Here is a 27,864-nt window from a genome sequence, read left to right as displayed (position 1 = left end):
CTTATGTCCTATTCTATTGCATCCCCCCTACCAAAAAAAAAAAAAAAGTTGTGTGACAGCCACTAAATCTCACAAATCTCGTGAGTCACCACTTACAGTTCGAGAAACAGTGCTCTAGGACTCACATCTTGTGGCTGATTCCAAGTCAAGGAGCAGTACAGTGCAGTGGCTAAGAGCGTGGACTCTGGAAGCAAACCGCTGAAATCCAAATCCTTGTTACCCACTTATTATCTGTGGGACCTTGGGCAAGTTACTTACCCTTCCTATACCTCAGTTTCCTAGTCTACAATATGGGATAATAAGAATACCTACCTCATAGCGTTGTAGTGAGGATTAAATGAGATAATATACATGTAAAAGCCTAGGAAATTGCCAGGCAGCTCCTAAGTGCTGCGTAAGTGTTGTTGTTGGTGTTACTAGTTGCTGCCAAGTTGACTGAGCCTCATGGCAACCACATGTGTGCAGAGTAGAACTGTTCCCTAGGGTTTTCAAGGCTGTGATCTTGCAGAAGCAGATAACCAGGACTGTTTTCCGGGGTGACTCTGGGCTGGTTCAAACCGCCAACCTTTCAGCTAGTAGTCAAGCGCTTAACCATTTGTGTCCCGCAGGGATTTCTGCTTAAGTATTAATGCTGCTATTATTATTATTTTACTATTATTATTTTTGTCTCTGATCCCTCCTGTAATACCATTCTAAAATAAAGCTAAATTGTGGTACCATTCATGAAAAAAATATTTTTGGGGTTGGGGGTCATGAAAAAAATATTAATACCAAAGGGTTTATTTGCAAAGCTGTACAAAACTACACCGTATGTGGGGCAGAGTGGGGACACCCCCTGTGGATCCTGTTCCCCGCAGACTATCCCACCCCTTCTGTTTGGGGATGGGGTAGCCTTCTTCCCCAGCCACGGCTCAGTGTTCTGGTGAAAATGGATCTGAAATGTCCCTCCCTGCTTTCCACTAACAAATACTTCTTCACGCACTTTTTGCGACCCACCTAGAATCCCAAACCCCCAAAGTGAGGAGGACTTTCTTCTGACTATGCATCTTGGGGACCGTATTAAAATGTCAGCCACAAAAAGGACAATTGGATTTCTAACCTCATCAATTCAGTGCACTCAATCCAACAAGGGAAAGCACACACACACACACACACAAAAAAAAGGAGTTCCAAAAAACAGTGCACACCTTTCAGTGACACCAAAGGCTGGCAGGGCTCAACCCACCCCTCTCAGCCCCTCAAGTGATCTGATGGCAAAACTAAAGGAACAAAAGTGGTATCGAGAACATTCTATTAATCATCCAAAGGACAAATTCAGGAAATAAAGAACTGGAGACTTGGAGTAAATGTTTCATTTGTCATGATGATCAAAAATGGATGGTTAAAACACACACACTCAGACCCTGGCACCCCAACGCTTCATCCCACATGTTCCAGGGTGGAAATGCCTCCAGGTCCCACCCCCCACATCCTGCTGGACTTGTGCGTCCATTGCTCCACCCCGGACTCTGCACTGCACCCCGAACTTCCACTGCTCCAGTTTTCAATTTCCCTCAACATGGCGCCTGGATGCTCAGTGTCCAGGCAGTGTGAAGAAAAGTAGAGGACGTGACCTGAGTCTGCAGTGGGCCATGTGGCAATGTCCATGAGTTCTTCTCCATCTCCGTTTTCCAACCTGTCTCCTGCTCTTCCCTCTCCCACCCCATCACCGTTCCCCCGAAACAAATAGGATGGCTTCACTGGTCAATTCTTCACGTTCACAAACACCAAAAGCAGAGGAAACGCCCCTGGGCCACCCTCCCCCTCCCCCCAAACCCCAGTGCTGGGAGAGCAGCCGGCGTCACAGGGCTGCCTCGGGGACTGCGGAGCTGCTGCTGCTGTCCGTCTGTCCTGGAAACTTCTTTGGCCTCTGGGCTTTACCTGGAGGCCTCTTCCTTCAGCTCCTTGTTTTTCCGCACCTCCTCCGCGTGCTTGTCCTGGGAAGAAATGGAGGGGAAATGTTGGGTCACACAAGCCTGCCCCTGGATAAAGGGAGGCGGAGGGGTAAGAGAACCGGAAGTAAAGGATGACCCACACCGGAAGTGGAGAGCAGTGTCTGCAAAGGCGGCCTGAGACAGGGCAGAAGGTGGTAGGCAAGACTCACAGGAGGCAGGTGGGCGAGGCCTGCTGGTGCAACTCCAGCAGAGCTCCGCTCATTGACTTGGGGCTAACCCCCTGTAAGGGGACCCTCTCTCAGTGCTCTCAGGGCCCACCAATCTCTCCCTCCTTCTGGCCCTTCTGGGGTTTGGAGACTGATTGTTGCGTGACTTGACACAAGAAGCTGCTCATGGCAGCTTGTGCTAGAGGAGCAGGTGGGGAGCGCACAGGCCTCATTGCAAGCTCCCCAGGCAGTTTGACTGCAGCTTTTGTTTCTTGACTATCTCCTTAGTAAGAGTTGTTTTAACCCCCTTGGTGAAAGGTTAAAGCAATCGACTGCTAACTGAAAGGTCAGCCGTTCAAAACCACCACTCTCTGGGGGAGAAAGATGTGGCAGTCTTGCTTTCATAGAGATTTGTAGCCTTGGAAACCCTATGAGTTCACTATCAGTCGGAATCAACTAGATGGCAGTGGGTTTGGCCAAAGGTGAAGGCTCTTCAAGTATGAATTGCCAGAAGAATTTTTGGAAATTTTGCCCAGCTCCGAAGAGTGGACTTTCTTACAAGTGTTGTGAAAAGAACCCTCTTTTGTTCCACTGCATAATGAAGCTCCAAAGACTGGAGATCTGAGTTGAGAGGCCTACCAGTTGTGTGACCTTGAGTGACTCACCTCATCCATCAAATCTCACTGTTCTGGTCTTTAAAAGAGGGGGATATATGGAAAGCTCTTTTACCTCTAGAATTCTGTGGCTTTAGTGTTCAGTTCAGGAACTTACTATGGTCTGCCTTACATTACTCCTCATTGTGCAACATCTGTTTCTTGTATTAAGTGGTCTGTTCCTTAAGGGTAGGGACCTTGTCTTTTTCATCTTTGTACCTCCCATTTTCTAATGTGGCTCCTTGCACATGGTGGGTGCTCAATAAATGTTATCTCTATAGAAGGCTGTCATCATTCCATCCAAATGTCAAGAATTAGCCTGGAGTAGACCCACAGAGACAATCCAAGTTCCCAGGGTATACCCTATGCTACAAACCTGTCCCTGGAGAAGCTCTAGAATTTTCCATAACCCAAATACTGGCACAGAAGGTATTGTTGAAGGTGTCCATGGCCTGGTATGGGGCAAAAACAGCACGCTTAGCTCCCATCCCACCTCCCACCTTCACCAGACTGAGTAGGGATCAGTGCCCCTGAGAAGTGATGCCCACTAAAATGTTTGCTTCAGACACCTTGCTTCTTTGAGTCTTAACTCACCTGCAAAGCTATTACTCCACAATATGGGCCTTTACAATCACTCCAACTCTAAATCTACCTCCATTTCCAGGTGAGCTCTATGTATAAATCCTAAAAGGTTTTTAGACTCCCTTTCCTTGGCTTCCAAAGCCCCCTGACAAAAGTCTAGTGGGACAGTTGTGTACTGGTCTCCCATGAGGCACTGAAAGAGCTCCATAGACTTGGAGCAAAAAAAGCTGTGTTTCAGTACCAGCTCCATTGCATATTAACTATGTGGCCCTGGGAAAATCATTTTACCTTCTCTGACATGGTTTCCTAATCTGTCAAATATGTATAATATTGGGTTTGGCCTCAATTATTTGTTTTGAATTTTGACTGAGAGTCCATGACTCGTCCTATCTCAACTGCAGTTTTTTGTTTTTGTTTTCTCCAAGAGTTTGCTCCAAATCATCCTTCAAATAGCTGGGGAGGCCTGCAGTCAGACCCAGATCACTTCCCTTTCATATGATACATTGCTTCCCCTTGGAGGACAAGCATGGGGGTGGGGGCTGCCACACACTGGCCAACTCCAGGGTCTATGTAACATTCAGATCCCTTGTGAAGAAAGACAGGTCTTTCTAGTAACTATTGCCAAAGGTCTAAGACTATTGGTAGATGGGCAGAAGGAGTAGGGACCACGCTGCTCACCATGGGACGAGGCCACCGATCGGGTCCCGGGAGTCACCGCGCAGCAGGCGGCTCCTGGAAATAAAACACAGAGCTGGAGCTCTCCCAGGAGCTGCAGGAGAAACTGGGGCAGCCTTGAGACTGAGGAAATGAGGCCAGCGTGTTCTCAACAGAATGGGCTGTTATTCTGCTGACATGTGGGACCAACCCCAGTCTCGCACGTTTCTCATATTTAGGTGACACCATTTGGTTTATTGACAAAAGGGAGCATATTGGGAAGACCTGTGCCTCATTCAGTCCATGTCAAAAGGATTGTAGAGAATCATATTTCCTGCTCAATGGGCAACTCAGCTCATCATCCCCTTGGCATAGAGCCAGAAACTCATGTCAGCATGTTTCATTAAATCAAATCAGTCCATTCAAGGATGAAGCTAGGAATGTACCATGCTTGTCTATCCCTGCTGCGTTGCATTATGCAGGCTTCCTCTAGAAGATAAGAGGTATAATTTCCCTAGGACAGTGAGAAGTTTCAATTATGTAACTGGACAGAGTGTACCCCGAGGAATTCTAATGGTCAGTTCACATTTCTTGCCTATGACCTCCCAAATCATTCCCTGGAACTCTCTAAGAATTCAGCCTAATAGAAATATCCCCATTCCTGCCTGAAGCTGCTTCCTCCCAAAATGACATGTAGATCCATGTATACTTGCCATGAAAGAAAGACAGAGTGGTCCAGGAGCCTCTTTTCTGCTCTGGGACTGCTTACCTTCTCCTGCAGGCGTTCCAACATGGCGGCAAGGTGGGCCTCCCGGTTCTCCTTATTGGATTCCATCTTCTGGGCGAGTTTTTCCTTAGCCATCTTGATGAAGTTGTTATTTTCCTCAATGGCTTTTTGGATCACTTCCCGCTCATGTTCTCGTTTTTCTGCCAGGTGCTTCAAGAGTTCAGCTTCCTGGTACTAGAGAAGCACAAAGGACGAAAGAGGCCCTTGAGGGTGAGCATCCTGGGGTATATTTTGATCATCCTGGCTTAAAAGCTCCACACCCCCAACACAGTCCTCCCTAAGCCTGGTCCCTAGCCCATTAGCAGAAAGCAAGGACACTTCCTGGATTCTCCCACAACCTTCTCAGCCTCGCACACTATTTGATTTTTCTCAGCCTTCTTTTAAATGCCCTTGGATTTCTTTTTCTCATCGCCTCACTTGTTCATTCATCTAAAAACACTAAATGACCTTATTATATGTGCCAGGCACTATTCCAGCAACTTGGAAAAGACAGTAAGAATAAGTTATATGTAAATAACTATAACCCAGAGTAGCATGAGACATAAGCCTTAGAGGCAGAGATAAAGTGCTATAGCAATCCAGGAGAGGAGATTATTTTCTGCTGAGGAAAAGCTTACACAAAGATGGCATCTGAGTTGGGCCCTGAGGAGTCAATAGGAAACATCAGAAATCATGCTAAACCAAAAAAACCAAACCCCTTGCTGCAGAGTTGATTCTGACTCATAGCAACCCCGTGTGTTATGGAATAGAACTGCTCCATACAGTTTTCTTGGCTATAAGCTTTACAGAAGCAGTTTGCCAGATCTTTCTTCCATGGTGCCACTGGGTATGCTCAAACTGCCAGCCTTTTTGTTAAAACCCAGCACAAACTCTTTGCACCATCCAGGGACCTAGAAGTCATGCTAAGGTGGTGAAAATATACTAAACCATGTCCTTCTCCTTGCATTCCTCAATTAAGGAACACTTTCTTTAATTGTGTAGCCTTTCCCTAATTCCTTAATATTTTTCAATGTCTTATTCTTATCACTGTGCATATAAAGGCACCTCTTGGTGGCGTATTGATTAAGAGCTATGGTTGCTAACCAAAAGGCTGGCAGTTTGAATTCACCAGGTGCTCCTTGGAAACCCTATGGGGCAGTTCTACTCTGTCCTATAGGGTTGCTATAAGTCAGAATTGACTCAACAGCAATGGGTTAGTGGGTTTTTTTCTTGGAGTTATGTAGTGCAGTGTCTCACCCACTAAACTGTAAGCTCCTAGAGGAGACAGGGCTTTTACTTCTTTGTTTCCCTCAATTATGCCTCATTTTCTGCCCTGCACATAGGAATTACTGTTTAAACATAAGTCGATGGTGACTGAACCTCAGCTCAGGGCCATTGCCTCTCTTTTCCAACTGTCTCCCCTTCATTCTGGGATGGAGGAAAGAAAGGGCAGCCCTTACCTTCCGTCGCTCTTCAGCTGCTTCTAGTTTCTTCTGGATCTCCTCCAGTGATGGATCTCGTCGCCGCGGCAGGGAGGCATTGAACTCAGGCACCCCATCAAAGGAAGGTGGCTTCAGGATGACTTCAAAGGACTGGCCTGAGGTGCATTTGTTCAGCTCAATGACTTCCATGTCAGAAATTACACACCAGTTCAGGTCCACTGTGTCTGCTGCAGAGAGCAGAAAAGGTGCTGCTCAGCCCCTGAATGAGATGTAATGTGGGTACCCGTAAATCATGCTCACCCTATGCATGGGAAATCTGGGGACCCCCAGGAAAACCTAATGACCAGGGTCCTGGGTCAGTCCTGAACATCGGTACCTAAAGTCAGTGGGCCCAGTTGTCTGTTGGCTCTGAGAAAGCTGAAGGAGTTTGTAACCACATAAGGCTTCAGGCTCTAAGAGAAGGGTTCCCAGAATATGTAATGTTTGAGAACAACTAGCTGCTTCGGCTTTTGTTTCTGCAGCAAGCCTCTTCCCATAGTTGAGCTCTTGCTCAAATTGTAATCTATGGTGACAAACAATGGTGGCTTTTATCCACCACCCACCACCCATCCACTCGTTGTTCAACTACCAATCTAATTGCTCAGCCTGTTTATATCTATCCCCTTAATTTCTCCTACCCTGCTCTCTTCTTTCTCTCCAGTCAGCACTGTCTTTCCGCTGGCTTTGATCTTTTCTCCTACACTGTCTCCCACACCAGCCTAAACAGAAAAAACAATCTCAGGTAATCAGAGCACTCCCATCTCTCATTTCCAGACCAAACCCATCCCTTTTCATTAACCTACAGGAAATTAAGAAGGGACCTCTTCCCTGATTTGGAGCCCTGGTGGCGCAGTGGTTCAGAGTTCTGGTGCTAACCAAAAGGTTGCCCGTTCAAATCCAATAGCCGCTCCTTGAAAACCCTAATAGGGCAGTTCTTCTCTGTCCTATAGTGTTGCTATGAGTCAGAATTGACTGCAATAGGTTTTTTTTCTTTTTTTTGGTTTGTTATCTAATTGGAGTTCATGGGTGGTTCAAACGATTAACGTGCTTGGCTGTTAACTCAAAGGTTGGAGGTTCAAGTCCACCCAGAGCCTCCTGGGAAGAAAGGCCTGGAGACATACTTCCAGAAAATCAGCCCTTGAAAACTCTATGGAGCACAGTTCTACTCTGCCACTCATGGGATCGCCATGAGTCAGAGTCAACTTGAGGGCAACTGTCCCCTACCACCCCCCGCCCCAATCATCCCTGATGAGGACATTGCCATTTTGTGCTTCCTGCCTTTGGGATTCTCCCTGTCACAAAGTCACCCACAGCATCACTATCACAGAGCCTCCTTGGGTTGCTGCAGACAGAAGTTCTCTTCCTACCTCTGGCCTCTCCTTCAGCATTATCTACCCATCACTGAGGAAAATGTCTGCCATGTAATCTAGCTATTTACACTGTTTTATAAGGTTGCTATGAGTCAGAATCAACTCGAAGGCAATGGGTTTTTATCTTCTTTTCTAGTCTAAGTGTTCCCTGAGGGCTGAATCCTTGTCTGGTTCATCCCTGCATTCTCCACAGCATTGATTTGTTAAATGAATGAACAAAAGTTAAGCTAAGATCAAGAGTACTCTGTGGAGGGTCTGACGCAGATCTTGAACTTGGCTGCCTAGTCCCCTAGGCTGCCGCCACACACCCTGCCTTCATCACTGTGCTTAGACCCTCAGAATAAGATGTGATGATCTTACTGGATCTGAGAAAGAAAACGTGACATGGGAAGGGTTTCATGAAATTGGGATAGAGGATACCGTCTGTACTCATGAGTATAACACACAGGAGACCTTCACCCCTTATTTTCCTAGTTTTTTTTTTTTTTTTTTTTATGGTCTTCACTTACCTTCATATTTATAGGATGACTTATTCAGAGGATCAGCCAAGAAACAGGAACAAAACAAGGACACCAGGGGGAGCTCTTTCATCTTCTCCTTGTAGGCTGCAGACACACCCCAGACAGATGAAGATGGTGAACCCCCCAGACTCAAAAGCCAGCATCTGTGTGAGTCTGGGTGCCTGGGCACCCAGGACTCCTGACACCACACAGGTGCCCAGACCACCCAGACCCATGCCTGGGCTAGGGATCTAGCCGCTCCGTTTGCCCCACGTTGCCCTGTTTAGGTTTTTTGGTACGATTCAGACCTACTCTGTTTACATACTAAAATTTTAGCCTTCCAGAACACCCAGATGACCTTATCTTTCTGCCCAGTTCATCTCTTCTTCTCATAATACCATAAGCAAAATGTCCTCAGAGAAAGGCCCCAAGCACCAGTGCCCTCACTCTACCCTGTCACCCTGGACTGAGCTCTCTACTCCCCACACTTGCCCCAGGATATCCACTTCTTTTGCTCCATGTTGCAGAAAATCGTACTTCATTTCAGTCAGAGTGCTTAGCATCCTGCCCCAAGGGTAAAGAAGCTGGCGGGGGAGAGGAGCCATCCTTGCCTCTGGGCCCTTCCCCCTCACCGGGTGGCAAAGTCAGGCTGTGTGCCTTCTCTGACCTTCCCAGCACAATGATCAAAGCCAGAGGGGCTGGTGTCCTCAAGGGCTGGGGTAATGTCCCCACCACCATCTATTGTGTCTCTATTTGGGAACATCATGAAAACCAGGAGGCTGCAGGTAAGAGCTGATGGTTTGGTGTCCTGACCCCCCTGCCCTGCCCCAGGTGTTTCACAGCCAGTTTTGTGTGTTTCTGTGAGTTAGTTCTCTTCCCATCCTGAGGTCACTGTTGCTTGTGACATGCTTGGCACTGCAGGCTCCTTCAGCGGAAGCTTACTCACAGCACAGTGGCCAGACTCTCTCCCTCATTTCCTTTTACAAATTTGAAAATAAAACTAACTGCAAAAATAATACATGCTTATTATAAAAACATTAAAAAACACAGATGAGCAAAATGAAGAAAAACTCAACTGTAATCCCACCCGCCATCTAGAGATAATCTTTTTTAACTCTTTGATGTAGTTCCTGTCAGTTGTTTTTTTTTTTTCCTGAGCACATATAAGTACATACAGGTATGTACAGAAGTACCCTATGCTACGGTGCCCTATCACAGAAACAGATTTTGTACCTACCAGCTAGGGTCATGTTTTCTGGGATCTGGTGGTTGAATCTGGCTGAAAGTCACAGAGTGGATCTGTCACCACCTCAAGAAGCTGCACACACCTGAGAAAAAGAAAGTATTTTACTGCTGGCAGGTTATTCTCCTAAGGAAGTTCTTTAAGCAACAGGGAGAGGATCTCCCACCTCAAGGCCCTCTCCAGACCAACTCTCACTTCCCCAAACGCTGATGCTCAAAGGAACTCAGACAGCCCTTTTCCACATTACACCAACCAGGCTCTGTTTCCATGCATTAATGATGGCTTCATAACTGACTTCCCAGTCTCAAGTCCCCCCAAAACCAAAAGCAAAACCTGTTGCCATCAAGTCAATTCCAACTCATGGCAACCCCATGTGTTATAGAGTAGAACTGCTCCATGGTTTTCTTTTGCTGTAATCTTTATGGGAGCAGATTGCCAGGTCTTTCTTCTGGGACATCGCTGGGTGAGTTCAAACTGCCAACTTTTAGGTTAGCAGTCAAGTGCAAACCATTTGCATCACCCAGGTGCCTTCATGCCACCCAGAGTATGCAAACATAGGTTTCCCAAAACTGCATTGGACAAGGGATATTCACCTGTCTCCCTGTGTAGCTCAGTGGCCTAGTCCAAATTAAGGATTGGTGTGAGAGACAAAATCCTAAATCAGAGTCACCTGAGAGTTTTTCTCAAAATAACTGTGTCCTGAATTTCTCCCTATATATACCCTAGGCCACTTCCCAGCCAATTCTGATATGGGGTGGTAGAGAATTGCCAGTTACTATAAAGGTGATCCAACCGAATGTGGAAATTATAGAACAATATCATTAATATCACATGCAAGCAAAATTTTGCTGAAGATTATTCAAAAATGGCTGCAGCAATATATCGGTAGGGAACTGCCAGAAACTCAGGCCAGTTTCAGAAGAGGACGTGGAACCAGGGATATCATTGCTGATGTCAGATGGATCCTGGCTGAAAGCAGAGAATACAAGAAGGATATTTACCTGTGTTTTATTGACTATGCAAAGACATCCAACTGTGTGGATCATAACAAATTATGGATAACATTGTGAAGAATGGGAATTCCAGAACACTTAATTGTGCTCATGAGGAGCCTTTACATAGATCAAGAGGCAGTAGTTTGGACAGAACAAGGGGATACTGATTGGTTTAAAGTCAGGAAAGGTGTGCGTCAGGGCTGTATTCTTTCACCATACCTATTCAATCTGCATGCTGAGCAAATAATATGAGAGGCTGGACTACATGAAGAAGAACAGGGCATCAGGATTGGAAGAAGACTCATTAACAACCTGCCTTATGCAGATGACACAACCTTGCTTACTGAAAGTGAGGAGGGCTTGAAGCACTTACTAATGAAGATCAAAGACCACAGCCTTCAGTATGGATTACACCTCAACATAAAGAAAACTGGACCAATAAGCAACATCATGATAAATGGAGAAAAGATTGAAGTTGTCAAGGATTTCATTCTACTTGGATCCACAATCAACAGCCATGGAAGCAGCAGTCCAGAAATCAAAAGACGCATTGCATTGGGTAAATCTGCTGCAAAGGACCTCTTTTAAGTGTTGAAGAGCAAAGATGTCACCTTGAAGACTAAGGTGCGCCTGACCCAAGCCACGGTATTTTCATTCACATCACGTGCATGTGAAAGCTGGACAATGAATGAAGAAGACCGAAGCAGAATTGATGCCTTTGAATTGTGGTGTTGGCGAAGAATATTGAATATACCATGGACTGCCAAAAGAACGAACAAACCTGTATTGGAAAAAGTACAACCAGAATGCTCCTTAGAAGCAAGAATGGTGAGACTGCGTCTTACATACTTTGGACATGTTGTCAGGAGGGATCAGTCCCTGGAGAAGGACATCATGCTTGGCAGAGTACAGGGTCAGCGGAAAAAAAGAAGACCCTCAAAGAGGTGGATTGACACAGCAGCTGCAACAATGAGCTCAAGCATAACAACGATTGTGAGGATGGCTCAGGACCGGGCAGTGTTTCATTCTGTTGTACATAGGGTCACTATGAGTCGGAACTGACTCAACAGCAGCTAACAACAACATCATCAAGTTGATTCCAACTCATGGCAATCCCATATGTGCACAGTAGAATTGCTCCATAGAGTTTTCAAGGATGTGACCTTTTGGAAGCAGATCATCAGATCTTTCTGCCAGGACGCCCCTGGGTGGGTTCAAACTGCCAACATTTCAGTTAGTAGTTGAGCACTTTACCATTTGCGCCACCCAGAGACTCTGAGAGAGAATTAGACAGAGGATATTAAAATACCTCTTCAGGTGATTTTTATCCTGCCCCCTCCTTCAACTTCCCACAACAAACCACTAACCTAAGATCTCCTTGAACCAATTTAAGACAGCCTTGAACTATGAGAAGAAGTAAACATTAAGGAACAATGTCATCATAATGTGGTTAGTGCAGAGGTAGAAATAAGAATGCATAGGTTATCACGGGAGCATGGAGAAGGGGCTCCATTCTCAGCATGAGGCCTGGGGAACCAGGAGGGCCAACTGGTATTAGTGGTGCCTGGACTGAATCTCAAAGGTTGAGCCAGAAGGAGGCAGGAGGCTGCAGGGAAGGCATCCTGCCAGGGAACAATGCATGCAAGTGCGTGGAGGTGAGAAAGCATGGTGTGTGATGTTGGACCATAAAGTGTGAAGAAAGGAGGGGGGAGGAGAAAAGGAGAGGCAAGGGGAGAAGAAGATCTGCAGTGGCTGGGAGAGGGTAGGCAACAGGGCTCCACTCAGAGTGAGGAATGGTCACTGGTGAGTGACTGTCATAATGACACTTGGTTCTTGACTACCATGCCTACAGAGGGTGGTATGAGACAACATCCACACTCACTGCCAGTGTCTTCTGAGGCCCACTTCAAGCCCTTTTCCTTCTCATGATGAGCGTGTTTGTCCTCTGGGGACCAGGCTCCATGCTGGCTTGGGACTGGAGTGAGGAGGGCAATAGGAGTAGTGGGCTTAGCTCTCCTTTGGGACTAGACCAGTGTGGAGTCCAATATAGACTGTGAGTCCCCTACCAGCTGTCGCTAGTCACTTCACACTTCTAAAACTCTTTTTCCCCATTGTAAATCTTCAGAATTATACAAATTACATGAGAATAGTGTATGTTTTGCATCCAGCAAATAAGAGGTGCTAGATAAATGTTAGTTTTCTTTTGCATCAATGTAGTCAAAAAAAAAAGGTTGCCGTCAAGTCAATTCCGACTCAAATGACTATAGAACAGAGTAGAACTGCCCCATAGAGTTTCCAAGGCTGTAATTTTATAGAAGCAAACTGCCATATCTTTCTCCCTTGGAGCAGCTGGTGAGTTTGAACCATTGACCGTTTGGTTAGCAATCAAGTGCTTAACTGCAGCTCTGCTAGGGCTCCTATTAGTGAGCTACCAGGTGCCAAACCCCTGTTTCACAGTCATTATCTCTGGTCCTCACCACAGCCCTGCGGGTTAAGTATAGCTGTCCCCATTTACCGGTGAGGGAACAGAGGCTCAGAGGGTTTATGTGACTTGCTCAGAGTCACACACAACTGAGTGAGACAGCTCAGATTTGACCCAGATCTAGCTGGCCTTAAAGTGCTCTTTTCTCTACAGCATCTCCTTGTTCTTCCCATTTTTGTGTTTTTGGACCAGGGGCCCCTGCCACGCCCCTCCCCTCATAGCACAATGGACCTTCTCTCCTTGGGAGTCAAGCTGATCCTGACACTACCAGTGCATCCCTGGATGGGGGGATGGGCTCGGGTGCCTGGACGTGACAGTCCTAGTCTTGAGGCTGCATTCTGCACAAGCCATGCTCATGACCAGACTGATGGACCAGTCAATTTGTGTGGAGTGAGCAAGCCCCTGCAGGAAGGCAGCTGGCCTCAGACTTTAACCTGCGTGATGGATCAGAAAACCAAAACCAAACCCATTAGCGTAGAGTCGATTCTAACTCGTAGCGATCCTATAGGACAGAGTAGAATTGCTCCATGGGCTTTCTGAGGAGCAGTTTTCTGGGTGGATTCGAACTGCTGAACTCTTAACCACTACCCCATCAGGGTTTCCAGTGAGGTCTAAATAGGTGGAAAAAGAGTGGGGGAGAGACAGAGGACACCCTGAGAAAGTAGGGGAACTTAGCTGGGCTTTTCCTGTAGAAGCAGTACTTGGAGTCAGGGAATATGCCCCTCAGCCTGCACTGGAAGTAAGACCTTTCACACATAGAACACTTTCACCTACATTATCCCAGTTGGTCTTTTCAAGAGTCTATGCCAGGCTGACAAGACAGGCATCATCAGCTGCACTTACAGATGAAGAACCTTGGGCTCAGAGAAGTTAAGACTCTTGGCTAAGTTGGTAGTAGAACTAACTCTAGGGTCCAGGTTTTCTGATTTTTAAGTTCTTCTTTTGTAGCCAATGGAGGAACTGGATGCTAACTAGGATTCCTCCATGGACCTTGGAATTCAGGGAAAGCCATTCCAGCCCGTAGATATGACTCAATAAAAAAACATGGATGAAGCACCCTCTAAATGAAAGATAGGAGTCCCTGGGTTGTGCAAACAGTTAACATGCTTAGCTGCTAACCAGAAGGTTGGAGGTTTGAGTCCACGCAGACGCACCTCTGAGGAAAGGCCTAGCAATCCACTTCCAAAAAATCAGCCATTGAAAACCCTGTGGAGCACATGTCCACACATGGATCACCATGAGTCAGAGTCACCTTGATGGCAACTAGTACTGGTTATATGAAGATAATATACTAGGACTTTTAGGAGCCGAAGGAATTAAGCAAAGAACAGAGATCAGAGAACACAGAGAAGGAAAATCAGGGCAGGGAACAGGAGACATCCTAGAGGTAGACACAAGTACACATGGTCAAGGAATTTGTAATTCAGACTTTTCCATTTCACAGGTTGGATTCTGTATAACTAAAAATACGTATTTGTGGAACACCTACTGGGTAACAAACTCATTTTGATTTTCATAATAATCTTGTGAGGTAGGAATTATTATCCCTATTATATAGATGAGCAAATTGAGACCCAGAGATATTGTGTGTGATATTTCAAAGGACACTCAGTGAATGAATGTGCCAGGGTACAAACCCATGATCCTTTCACCATATCTTAACTACCAGCGTTTATACATGGTCTGATTTGTTCCTCAAGACAATCTGTGCACCTGTGGGTACACGGGACCCTTAAATCCTCATGCCCACAGTCAAGTTACTTCTATTGCACTCTAGATCCAAAAGATATTGTTGTCAGGCGACACTCTGACAAAGGATATAGGAGATAACGAGGTGGCAGGAGGACAAGACTCTTATGGAGAGGTCAGCAATACAAAGGGGTCCTAAGCCATTGGGTGGTGGCAACAATGGCAGGGAGCTTGACTTTATTCCTAATTAGCCTGTGGCATCAGCCTTTAGTGAGGAGCTTTACAACCACTTCCCTAGCACTCAGTCTGGATGTATAGACTCTAGGTTATCTTGTGGGTTAGACCCTGATTGGACACACACCAATGGAAAGAGTTAGTTATTGGAATCTGTGGACTTCAAGGGCTTCAGAACAGCTCTGAGGTCTCTGTTCTTCCATCTTAGACACCTCTAGCCCAGGCCATTCTCCTGGACACATCCAATCTAGCTTCAATGCCTAGTATGATCCCAAGGGTCCATATACCAGCTTTATTCCTAGAGGCATGGACCCTCCAAGCTTCTCACAGTGTTACAGTGTTGGTTAAATAGCTTCGTAGTTTGGTCATGTTGTCATGCACAACAGAACATAGCCTGAAACCAAGTGGGGGCCACCAGGCCTATCATAGACTATCAGAGAGGGACAGTAAAGGGTACTATTGCCCAAGGTCAGAGAAGGCAGAATGACAGGAATTCAGATGGGGGAATAAACATTAAAAGAAAATAGAGGTCAGAGTAGGCATGAGGCCATGAGTTCAGGCCCATCAGGTAGGAGAGTCTATCAGACATCATCAGAGCATCAGAAGGCAAAACCTAGTACTGGGGCAAACCTCTGGCCCTCCCGGAGGTTCCTCGCTTGTTTTCTGTCGAGGCGGTGAAGGAGTTTGCGCTTCATCCTCTGTTTAGTAGGGAGTAGTTGCCATCTTAATTTATTTATTTAGTTGCCATCTTTTCAATAAAAGAAGAGGGGAGTGGTGATGCTGCTGATGATAGCAATAATAATAGCTACCACTTCTCGAGCACCTACTTCGTACTAGAAAAATCATAGGCATTACATCAATTTACTCTATGAGATTCTTCTGTAATGAGGAAATTGAAGTGCAATGGAGTTAGGTAAATCACACCAACTCAAATAGTTAGTAAGGGGTAGAGCTGGGATTTGAATCCAGGCGGAGTCCCTCGGTGGTGCAAACAAATGGTTAACAAGCTCAGCTGCTAACCGAAAGGTTGGTGGTTCCAGTCTACCCAGAGATACCTCAAAAGAAAGGCCTCATGCTCTATTTTTGAAAAATCAGCCATTGAAAACCCTATGGAATGTCACTGAATTGTACATGTAAAAATTGTGGAATTGGTATGTGTTCTGCTATGTGTATTCTCAACAACAAAAATAATTAAAAAAAAAAAAAAGAAAACCCTGTGGAGCACAGCTCTACTCTGACACACATAGGGTTACCATGACTCAGAATCAACTCGATGGCAACTCTTTTGTTTTGTTTTGTTTTCTTTCTTTCTTTTTTTTTTTTTTTTTTGCATTTAATTTAAATCCCATCTCTGTCTTTAAGTTATACCACCAGTTTGGAAGACCTGGGTTTGATTCCTGGCCAATGCACCTCACGTACATCCACCATCCGTCTGTCACTGGAGGCTTGTATGTTGCTACAATACTGAACAGGTTTTAGCAAAGCTTCCACATGAGGCAGACTAGGAAAAAAGGCCTGGTGATCCATGCCTAAAACTCAGCCAGTGAAAACCCTGTGGATCACAATGTTCCAATCTCCAACCGATCATGCGGATGGCATAGGACCAGGCTGTGTTTAGCTCTGTTGTTGCCATGAGTGGGGGGCCGACTCAACAGCAGCTAACAATAAACAGTACGAAAAAATTCATCTAGCAGTGTCAGTTTGGGAAAAAGATTAGGAAGGGAAGGCACACAGTGATGGAGGCCTGCCTAGGACCTGCCTAGTTACACTCTGGACTTCTTATATCACAACCAGCACTGTTTTCCCATTTGCAAACTAATCCATATATTTCCCCCAGCTCCAGCATATAAGAGTCTGTGCATGGAAAAGCAAGTAATCGCACATTTTTGTCAAAGGACTCTATCATTAGCATAATTGGTAAAACAAATGAGTTAGTGATAAATCCACAAAGTAGAGATCTAAGCAATAAGGAGATAAAGATACAAAATGAGTAAGTTTTGATTAGGGGCAGGATTGGCTGGTCACAAAGGTCTAGAATCAAGGTTGTTGGCTAAAGAGGGATTTCATGGTGGGATGGTGGGGGAGGAGAGGACAGTCAGCAGATCACAGTGGGTGCTCAGGTCACCTGACGATAACGATAAGCGGGTCTAAATGAAGAGATCGGAGCCCCCAGTTTCCCCTAGAACATCAGAATGTCAGAAAAGGAGAGACCTGGTAATCAGTAGCCAGTGGTTTGCAACTAGAGGCAGTCCACTTCCAGGAAATACATGAGACCTTTTGATTATCACTAAACTGAAGATGGAGTCTTTGGGTGATACAAATGGTTAACATGCTAGGCTACTAATGGAAAGGTTGGAGGTTTGAGTCCACCCAGGGGTACCTCAGAAAAATAGCCTGGTGATGTACTTCTGAAAAATCAGCCATTGAAAACCTTATGGAGCACAGTTCAACTGTGACACACATGGGGTCGCCATGAGTCAGAATCAACTTGATGGCAACTGATTAGACTGAGGGTGCTACAACCAAGTGCTTAGTGGGGACGAACCAGGTATGCTTATTGTCCGTCAAAGCATGCAACAAGTCCAGACAATGAACAATTGTCCCTTCCAAAATGCCAATAACCTTCACCCCAAGGACCAGAGTTCCTTGAGGTCACACAATGAATTGGTGGCAGAGATGCTACCACAGACCAGCTTCTAGATTCTAGTGTCAGTGCCCTTCTTCTTCATACTGCCCTCCTGCATACCTGCCTGGATGAGAGGGACAGCCCACAGGGGCACTGGAGCAGCTTCCAATGAAAAGATGGGTATGTAGAAGGGATTTCAAGGTAGAAGAACTTTGTGACCAGAATGGGGACCCCTACTCCCAAGCTTTCTGTAATGTGATTTATGACCAGGGAGCAGAGAGAGAAGACCACCCAGCTCTTTGATGCCACATGGCCATTCACTGGGGGCACTACTGACCTCTGACTGCTTATGCAGCCAGAGTGAGCAAGCATGTTATTTGTCACTGTAAGAAATGCCCACATAATGCCATCAGAATCTCATGTAGACTATTTTGGAGGGATAAGAAGCTAATGGACTTCCAAGTGGTTTGAATAGAATGGTCCCTGGCAAGAAAAAAAAAGCAGGGGTTTTAGAAAATAAATATAGAAACTTTGGCAGAGAATCAGGATAAGTATTTATGGGTACGGAAGCAATGAATTCTAACCCAATTCTGACCCCAAGCAGTACAGGAAGGCATCACTTTAAGTCCGTGCACTATTATCCGTCTCTTAAGAAGTCCAATTGAAGGCGTACACTTACTTAAAATAAGCTGCAAGAGCTACCTAAAAGTCACTTTTCTTTGCTTTTGGCTGAAATCATATCATCTCAGTATAGTAACTCTGGTTATTTCATGTTGATCAAAGGCCTCTGATTGGCAGTCACATGCCTTATTTTGGTCGAAAATAAGAAGGTAAATAATTTTTTCATGAATGTGGTTTTAATCCTTTCCTCAGTGTTTATTAAACATTCACTTCCATGCCAAGCCCTCTACTAAAAAAAAAAAAAAAAAAACCTGTTGCTGTCAAGTCAATTCTGACTCATAGGGACCTATAGTAGGCTCTAGGATAACCACAGGGGTTTTCGGAGGTGAAATAGTGAACCAGACCTCCAGGGTGGGAATTTGGAGGCCTGGGACCTTTGGAAGTACTGCAGATGTTTTCCCACACTTACATTAGCCACGTCATAAAAGGGAGAAGGAGAGGCTATTAGAGCACAGCCGAGAAGAACAGGTGAGACACACTGAGAGAAACTGGAAACTGGGCAACACAGGATATTGCTTGATTTGCTGACTTGGGGGAGCTGGTCCTCTCACATCACCCCCATTAGGTTTGCTTTCAAAGACTTCATAAGGAAAAGATGGTGGAGACAGTGATCAAGATTAACTTCAGCAGAGTACCTAACAGGCTTCAGGAATGTGGCTTCAATTGTGCTTCTAGGAAATCAGGAGGTGTCACCTGTTGGCAACAGGAAAATCCTAGAGGTCTCAGGAGTCCAACATAGTTTGCAACAGTGTTAGGTTCCAACAGTGATGTTGGGAAACTAGCCAGAGAAGTAAAATTAAGCCTGGAAAATAGACCACCCAAAATAATCCACAGTGATGGGCCTTTGGCCCATTTTTATTTTTGATTCAATATATACAAAAGAATCAACATATCAGAAGTAAACTTCAGAGACATGGACTTAATTCAGGGTTGTTGGGTAGCGAGTGAGGTATAGCGACCTGGTAACCATGTGCTGGTGGGAACAGTTACTGGAGTCAAATACTCATGGAGGCATTGGCATACAAAGCAAGCCCTTGTAATCTTACTCCTAATACCAACAGTAATGAATACTTTAGGACTTGATGTTTATAAAAACACTTTCAAGTGCATCAGTTTTCTCTTTTATAGATACAGCTTTAATTACAAATATATTGACATCATATTTCAGAAAATCTGTGTGACAGAAAAAAGAAAATAAATCCCTGTAGCCTTGAAACCCTGGTGGCGTAGTGGTTAAGGGCTATGGCTGCTATCCAAAAGGTTGGCAGTTTGAATCCACCAGGCGCTCCTCGGAAGCTCTGTGGGGCAGTTCTATCCTGTCCTATAGGGTCACTATGAGTCAGAATCAGCCCTACAGCAACGGGTTTGGTTTTTTTTTAAGTCTTGCTGCTTTAATGCTACTGACATTTCTTTCTAATTTGTTTTCTCTATGCCTGTTATTTTACATAGCTGTAACCAGAGCATATACATTTTATCATTATATTCGGCCAAAGTCCTATGAAATAGATATCATTATATCCATTTAACAGATGATCAACTCAGGTAAGTGACCTGATTTGCCCAAAGTCATACAAGTAGTGATACAGTTGGAATTTGAACCAAAGTCTTCTTATATTAAGCCCATGCTTATCTCCAAAAATTCCATGTTACTTCCTCATATCCAAGGCCATCCCTAAATGTAAGCAAGACAGATGAGTGCCTATGGCATGTGGGTAATGGCACACAAAGCCTTTCATGACCCGAATCTGTCTTCATGGGGTAGCCTCAGTGCTTAAAACTCTTACCATTAAGCTCTCATTTAGGCCAGGTATTGCCTCTGAAAAAGCCCCTGTTAAAATGCACACACATGACCTATCAAGTGTAACCAATTAAGTCATTTTCCTATCACCAGAGAACAAGTAATAGAACTTGTAGGCATTGTCAGGGGGTCAAGTTCTCTGATCATTCTGCAGTCCCATAGATGGAAGGAGCCACGATGATCTCTAGTGTTTCTGTTCCCCATCCCTTTTTAGATAAGAAGACAGAGACCCCAAAGGGCCTGGTGCCTTGCCCAAGGTTAAGTAGTAATAGCAAAGCCAGGCGTCCAGTCCATATTTAGCCACACTAAGAGGAGTTTCATATCTTGCAATGTTGTTCCTGTTTTCTTTGTTCTTTCATCTTTTTCCAATGCTCTGGAAGTTTTACATCTTTTTAAAAATGTTTAAGTTAAAACCATTTATTTATATATTTCACTACCTTAAGAATAAAACAGAACCCTTATCCATTGCTGGTGGGAATGCAAAATGGTGCAGCCACTGGAAAACAGTTTGGCAGTTCCTCGAAAAGCTGAACATAGAGCAACCATATTACCCAGCAATCCCTATATGAGGCGTATGCTCAAAAGAAGTGAAAGCAGGAAGGCAAACAGAAACCTGCACACCAATATTCATTGCAGCACTTTTCACAATAGCCAAAAGGCAGTAACAACCTAAATATCCATCGACAGATGAATGGATAAACAAAATGTGGTATATACATTCAATGAAAGACTACTCAGCCATAGAGAGAAACAAAGTCCTGATACATGCTAAAACATGGATGAACCTTGAAAACATTATGATGTCAAACAAGTCATCACAAAAAGACAAATAGTTATGATCTCACTTATATGAAATAGCCAAATGCATGGAGACCAAAGCTTATTAGTGGTTACCACTGGTGGGAGGGAGGGGGAAAGGGGGAGTCTTGGTGAGTTTCTGTTAATGGTTGTGGAATAATTTGGAAACTAAGATAGTGGTAATTGTACAACATGCATGTCAACAGTGACACTCAATTATACATATAAATACGTTGAATTGGCAGATGTTTTGTTGTATATATATATATATATATATGTCATGTGTGGCTTAACATCCACAACACATTCTGTGAAATAGGATATTCTGTGATTTGTACACTGTGCAAACAACATTTTATATACTTAGCAAAGCTATATGGGATATCTTTTGTTTTACTTCCAAATCAATACTTCTCCTTTGCCCCTTGCTGCTGCTATCACTAGCCCAGGTTTTGCTGTGTTTGGGAGCCATGATGCACTTCACAGTAGTATTTTCAAAAGAAAATTAAATAGATAATGCTACAACATTCAAGAAATGAGTGATACATGAGACTGAATGCTGCTACCTACGAATCAAAGTATATGCTGTTATATGGTAAACTTTTTATTTGTAAGTAGGGAAAGTTCACATTGACATAATGATAGGAAGTACAATATAGTGCGTACATAAACCAGTAACATAGGTGTTTATTATGACCATCAAGACATAGGTGTTATAGTGTACTGTACCATTGTATACCTGGTAGCTCAATTGCTTTGTATACAAGAGACATGAGATACACATTTTGCATTTGGGAAGCTGTTACATCTGCAACTTCCTGTTCTCCAGTCAGGATTTCTGAGCTCCGTTATAACTTTATGGGACTAAGGATGTATATGTGATCAGACATTGCCCAAACGGACATTAAGCAGCGCATGAATATCTATGTGTATCTGTGTGTGTGTGTGTGTGTATTTACCAAGGAGCCCCGGCAGCACAAGGGTAGGCATTCAGCGTCTCACCAAAAGATAGGCAGTTCAAACCTACCAGCCACTCCACGGAAGAAAAAGCTGGCAATCTGTTCCCATAAAGATTACCAAAAAAATCAAACCCGTTGCCTCTGAGTTGATTCTGCCTCTAGGACAGAGCAGAACTGCCCTCTAGGGTTTCCAAGGCTGTAATCTATACAGAAGCAGACTGCCAAATCTTTCTCCCTCTGAACAGCTGGTGGGTTTGAACCTCTGACCTTTCTGGTAGCAGCCCAGCGTTTTAAGTACTGTGCTACCAGGGCTACTTCTGTAAAGATTACAGCCTAGGAAACCCTATGAGGCAGTTCTACTCTGTCCTATGGAGTCACCATGAGTTGAAATCAACGCAACAGCATACAACAACGACATATATTTACCACAAGAAATAAAAGAATAAAACAGCGTCTGCTGGATTTCTTTGTGTGAGATGAGAGATTTCACATACTTTTACTTCTGGATTTTCTGTTCTGAATTAATATTATTGATTTCTTTCTTATATTATTCATTCAACACGTATTTATTGAAAACCTACTATATGCTGTATGCTAGATGCTGGGAACACAGTGATGAACATAATAGATATTTTTTAGCCTCAAGATACTTGACATCTGTATTCAGCTTTATAAGTATGTTAATAACTCTAAATTCTAGTGTTTTCTTTATTCACAACCCTGTATTTATACCATGTTTGAGGTTTTTAATCTAATAATTCCTTTGGTTAACTGAAGTACTTCTTGGGGTAATTTTTTTTTCCCCCCAGACAGGTTCCTGGTATGTTTGTGGAGTCCTTACATAGCTGGGTTTTCAAAAGCAGGGCAAATGACAGGCACTGTTCCAAGATCAACAGGCAAATAGTGCTCGTGCTGTCAGATGGCAGCGCTGCCTAACACATGCCACTCCCAGCCCACCTGTTTCCACTTACTCGAGTTGACCTTTGCTTCCTTTGAGGTCTGGATTTCTGAGCACAGACACTCAGATTGTTTGCTGAAACTCTGTGCTCTGCCCACTCCCCATCACCACTGGGTCTTCCACCCTACAACGTGAGCTCAGTTCCTGTCTCTGGACTCATGTTTCCTGATTTGTCCTCCGACCTCCTACGTTGCCTTGTCATAAATCAGGCCAATCCACCCCAGGACCCCGCTCAGGTCCCTTCTGACCTGTCCTGTTCTCCTGCCTCCCACGGCAGGACCCCAAGGGAGTAAACGCACAGCTACCAGTTTTTAATTTATGGAAAAGACCAGTGAACTTTGGCAGGTACAAAAGATGTGTTAGGGAGTGGGGTGAGAGGGTGCATATGTCTTTCTGTCTTCCTAGTGGGACTAGAAATGTAAAAACCTGGAAAAAATGCTTTTTAGAAAATGGCAGGGGAGGTTTTTTGCCCCTACTCCCCTGAAAGAAAAACAGAAGTAACCATTTTCCCAGACTGGCACATATCTAAATATAGCAAATGATAATTTAACAAGTAAATCTAATATACATGATGTGTATTTACTTCCCAAGATTTAAAAAAAAAAAAAAATTCCTTCTCTAAAGGGCACTATAAAAATTCGATTTTTCACGCTGCATAATTTTTTTTACAGAATTTCTAATCCCAAATAATGTCCCATTTCTTCCCACAAATGACTTTAAAATCTCTGGGATTCTATGTCTCCAAATGACAGTCTCTAGGCAAATAGAAAAAAATACAAAGATATCAGTGGAGGCTTGGGGAGAGAAGCTTAGGGCTTTTAGAAAAAATAAAGCCCTTCGTTGGCTATGATCTTGATTCTTAAATATTCAATTATTTATAATCAAAAGCACAAATATTTAAATTTTTCAGTTTTTTCTATATGGTTGGTTTAATGCAGACACTATCATTTTCTTTCTCTCTCTCTTACTTTCCTGATCTTCTTTGCCCTGTGTCCCTCTCCCCTGTTCCACTGCCTTCCTCTCTGGATCCCAATGTATCAATCTTTGTTGTCCTATTTTAAAGTTTAGCAATCAGCACACTTCTCTCCTATAGGCCTAATATGGATTGAATTGTGTCCCAAAAAAATATGTTTTAAATCCTAACCTCTATGCCTATGGTTATAAGCCCATTTGGGAATGGGAGCCCTGGTGGCACAGCAGTTAAAGCACTCAGCTGCTAACGGAAAGGTTGGTAGTTTGAATCCAACAGACACTCCGCAGGAGAAAGATATAGCAGTCTGCTTCCATAAAAATGTCAGCCTTGGAAGCCCCATCCTAGAGACAGGGTCACTGTGAGCAGGAATCAACTCAATGGCAATGGGTTTCATTTTGAGGGGTTTGTCTTTTTTTGTTAATGGGACAGGATTAGTGCAGGATGTGTCTTAAACCAATCTCTTTTGAGATATGAAAGAGGCTAAACCAACAAGCTAGGAAGCAGAGATGGGATCAGATAGATGCCAAGACGCATGGAAATCTCCAAGGAACCAGGAAGCAGAAGCTGAAGAGACAAGGATCTTCCTCCAGAGCCAAAAGAGAAAGAAAGCCTCCCCCTAGACCAAGCGTTCCGAATACGGACTTCCAGCCTCCTAAACTGTGAGAAAATAAATTTCTGTTTGTTAAAGCCATCCGATCGTGGTATTTCTCTTATAGCAGCACTAGATAACTAAGACAAGGCCAAATGTAGTTAAAATAGCCTAGTGAGATGAGAGAAAGCAACCAGTGTCTCTGGGCCCCTGGATTTCTCACATTGAGCCAAAATAGAACCTAGATATTAAGCACCTACCCATGCAATCATGGAAAACATCCCCACCACCCCACCACCGATAGTAAGTCTGTCCAGTAATCTGCTCAGGACGCCCTCACTGTATGAGATGTTCTCTGTTTTAGATGGGTCCTTCAGAACAAAGTATGTCCCTAAAGAAACATAGTTTTCTCTTTAAAAGAACATTGTTGTTGTTGTTGTTAGGTGCTGTTTTCAGGTCAATTCATAGTGACCCCATGTGACAGAGTAGAGCTGTCCCAAAAGGTTTTCAAGGCTATAATTTTTATGAGAACAGATCACTAGGTTTCTCCCTCAGAGTCACTGGGTCACTTCGAACCGCCAACCTTTCAGTTAATAGATGAGCATTTAACTGTTGTGCCACCAGGGCTCCTTTTTAAAAGAATACTAAAACCAAACCAAACCCATTGTCTTCGAGTTAATTCCAACTCACAGTGACCCTATAGGACAGAGTAGAATTGCACGTACGGTTTCCAAGGCTGTAAATCTTTATAAGAGCAGACTGCCACATCTTTCTCCCACAGAGTGGCTGAAGGGTTCAAACCTCCAACCTTTTGGTTAGCAGTTGAGTGATTTAACCACTGTGCCACCAGGGCTCCTTTTTAAAAGGATACCTGGATTTAATGGTATCTTTTGGGCAAAAAAAAAAAATTTTTTTTTGGGGGGGGGCACCTATTTTGTGCCTGGTACTGGGACACATATGAATGACAGTTTTCTCTTAGTCCAGTCTAGTAAAAGTTTTCCATAAGCTTATAGTCTTGGGGGACCCTGGTGGCACAGTTGTTAAGTGTTTGGCAGCTACCCAAAAGGTTGGCAGTTCGAATCCACCAGCTGTTCCTTGGAAACCCTGTGGGGCAGTTCTACTCTGTCCTATAGGGTCGCTATGAGTCAGAATTGACTCAACAGCAATGGGTTTGGGTTTGGTTTATAGTCCTGAAGTAAGAAGCGATAGAGGTCACTTAGCCCAATATTTCCCCAACTCTTTTGACTGGGACCCGTAATAAGAAATACACTTTATATCATGATCCAGTATGTATATGTGCTGTTATTAACGCACATGTACTGTATACATATGGCTACTGATATACATATATGGAGCACTGGTGGCGAAGTGGTTAAAGTGCTCGGCTGCTAACCAAAAGGTTGGCAATTCGAACTCACCAGCCACTCCTCAGGAGAAAGATGTGGCAATCTGCTTTCATAAAGATTTATAGCCTTGGAAACACTACAGGACAGTTCTACTCTGTCCTATAAGGTCATTATAAGTTGGAATCAACTTGATGGTACACACACATAAATATACTTGTAACTGAAAATATAGAACTACAAAAAGACACAGGAAAAATTATTTACCCTACTATATGGGACTTGCTCTGATTTTTTTTTCTACTCTATCTTATCCCATTTTGTTTAAAAAATTACCAGTTACAACCCACAAAATTGATTCATAATCTAGTAATGGGTCCCAATCAGTAGTAGAAAAACACTAATCTAGACCAATTTCCAACACAATGCAGAAATCCTCTCTATTGTCTCCCTCCTGGGTGGTCATCCAACTTCTTTAACGTCTTTAGTGATGCAGAACTCGTCCTACAAGGCAGCAAGCGTGGCCAATGGTGGACTGATCTAGTAGTTAAAGATCCTCACTGACTCCAAATGCGTTCCATGAGTGGCCTGGGTAGAGCTGAGGATCCCACGAAGCCTGAGACCAGCTGACAGGTGCTCAGCAGCTGGTGATGATAAGTGGGCTTCGAAAGGGGGTGAGAGCACAGTTCCTAGCAGAAAGCTGGGAGAGGGGTTGGGATGAGCTGAGGAGAGGGGTGGTTGCCCAGACCTAGAGCATAGGGTAGACTCTACATCCCTTCTGTGACAGCAGCTGATGAGACCTGTCACCCTCTGCCTTTCCACCACTCCAGCACTCTGATTGTTTCCTCATCTGACTGATGATCTCATTCCCCCTAGCACCCTGACTCCCAGCCTGTGGGAGAGGTTTCCTCCCTCTAGAGGGGGCCTCAGCCTCCCGTTGAGGCAGATTCCCCCACATTATCTCTCAACCTCCCCCCCACACACCTCTTAGGACTCCAGCAGGCCACCTCTGGCCATCCCCACCTAGTATTCTCCTGGGGGTACCCCTTGAGACATGGGAATACCCCTGCCTGGACTACTGAGAGAAGGGCTGCATGAATGTTTCTGCACCCCAGGGATCCTGGAGACCCGCCCTTTTTCCCCTGGACAATGAGACTCCTCCACACCTGATTTTGTCTTTCTGGAGAAATAAAACAAAGGCAGCACCACCATGTGGAGACAGAGCCAGCCACTGGCCGTCAAATCTCCGAGTCCCCAGGGTGAGAAAATGACAACACCTAAACTCCTGGTGAGGGCAATGGGCTAAGTGACAAGGGGGCCTGGTCTCGGCCACAGTCAGGGACAGGGCGTGGCAGTTCTGTGTGCCCTCAGTTTTCAGCTTGAGCACCAGTGATCCCTGCCCCAGGTAGGATCAGCTTGACCTCAGAGTGGGGTGGGGCAAGGAAGAGGTGGTGATCTCATTGTGTCCTCAGAACCATGAGGACAAAAGTAATCCAGTGAAGAGATAAAAGAGAAAGAAAAGCAGATGATAAAAATGAGAAAGGGAGGCAAGGAAAGCCGGAGCTGAGAAAGAAGGATGTAAAACCCAGGGCAGCTTCTAGCTTGAAAGGGATCTGGGGGTCAGAGCCAGCTCCAGGGGAAGCCAGACTTGAAACAAAACCTTTCTTCACCAGCAATAGAACATTTTTATGTAGAAATAACTCACCATGGACATTTGACCCCAAAGAAACCCTAGTAATTCCTACCCATCCTGTCTGTACTGAGCTCTGGAATAAAACACTGGCAGCCCACCCTTGCCTCTCTGCAGAGAACCATTCTTTTTGCCTCATTCTATTTCCCCCAAGATTTGACAAAGTTTAATTGATTGAGTGAAATCAAAGGCAACACAATAGGTACACTCAGTTTCTTAGACCCCTTGCTTCCCTGCTCTGCTGCAGCCTTTTTTCTTTTTCAAAAAGCCTCAGATAATTTGCATCCCGTTTCTACTTACCTGCAGTCCAGTTAGAAGCGAGCTGCGAGCTGCTCTCTTCCTCACTCTCTCAATTAGTGGTACCCTGGGCTTCTCTCAACATCAGCACCACTGCTGGGCTCTAGCCATGACATCATCTCCAAGCTCTGTGATTGGCCAGCAGTGGGTTGCTTGGCAATTGGACAGTCTCCTCTGGTGGAGCAGGGATTGCCTGAGTGAGTAACTCTTCGCAGGCCAGGGAGTGGAAGGATGATGTCAGACAAAGAGCCTACTTTCTATGCCGCCTGTGGAGCTGGGGAGCCAGAGAGTGAGGGTGGGATGAAGAAGGGAAGGGGGAGTGGTATGGAGAAGGTAGGGGTGAGGCACAGTTTACAAGCTGAG

The 27,864-nt window shown here is 44.6% G+C and overlaps 1 protein-coding gene across 4 annotated transcripts; it reads right to left on the bottom strand.

Moving 5' to 3' along the window:
* Positions 1–1,806: 1,806 nt before the first annotated feature.
* On the bottom strand, positions 1,807–27,574 carry STMN4 (stathmin 4). Of its 4 annotated transcripts, XM_049865888.1 has the most exons (8): positions 27,505–27,574; positions 9,384–9,474; positions 8,156–8,251; positions 6,915–6,995; positions 6,256–6,464; positions 4,799–4,990; positions 4,054–4,107; positions 1,807–1,976 (listed from the first exon to the last, which is right to left on the bottom strand). In XM_049865888.1, the coding sequence occupies exons 2-7, from the start codon at positions 9,394–9,396 to the stop codon at positions 4,087–4,089; spliced, it is 612 nt and encodes a 203-aa protein (XP_049721845.1). In that variant the 5' UTR covers positions 9,397–9,474; positions 27,505–27,574; the 3' UTR covers positions 1,807–1,976; positions 4,054–4,086. The 4 variants fall into 4 exon arrangements, with proteins under 4 accessions (XP_049721845.1, XP_049721844.1, XP_049721847.1 ...); XM_049865887.1 differs by lacking the exon at positions 4,054–4,107; XM_049865890.1 differs by lacking the exon at positions 6,915–6,995.
* Positions 27,575–27,864: the final 290 nt, after the last annotated feature.

This window comes from Elephas maximus, chromosome 22 (genome assembly GCF_024166365.1).
Source record: "Elephas maximus indicus isolate mEleMax1 chromosome 22, mEleMax1 primary haplotype, whole genome shotgun sequence".
NCBI classification, from domain to species: Eukaryota; Metazoa; Chordata; class Mammalia; order Proboscidea; family Elephantidae; genus Elephas; species Elephas maximus.
The sequence above is the reverse complement of the archived record's forward strand: the minus strand, read 5'-3'. Positions and strand labels throughout refer to the sequence as shown.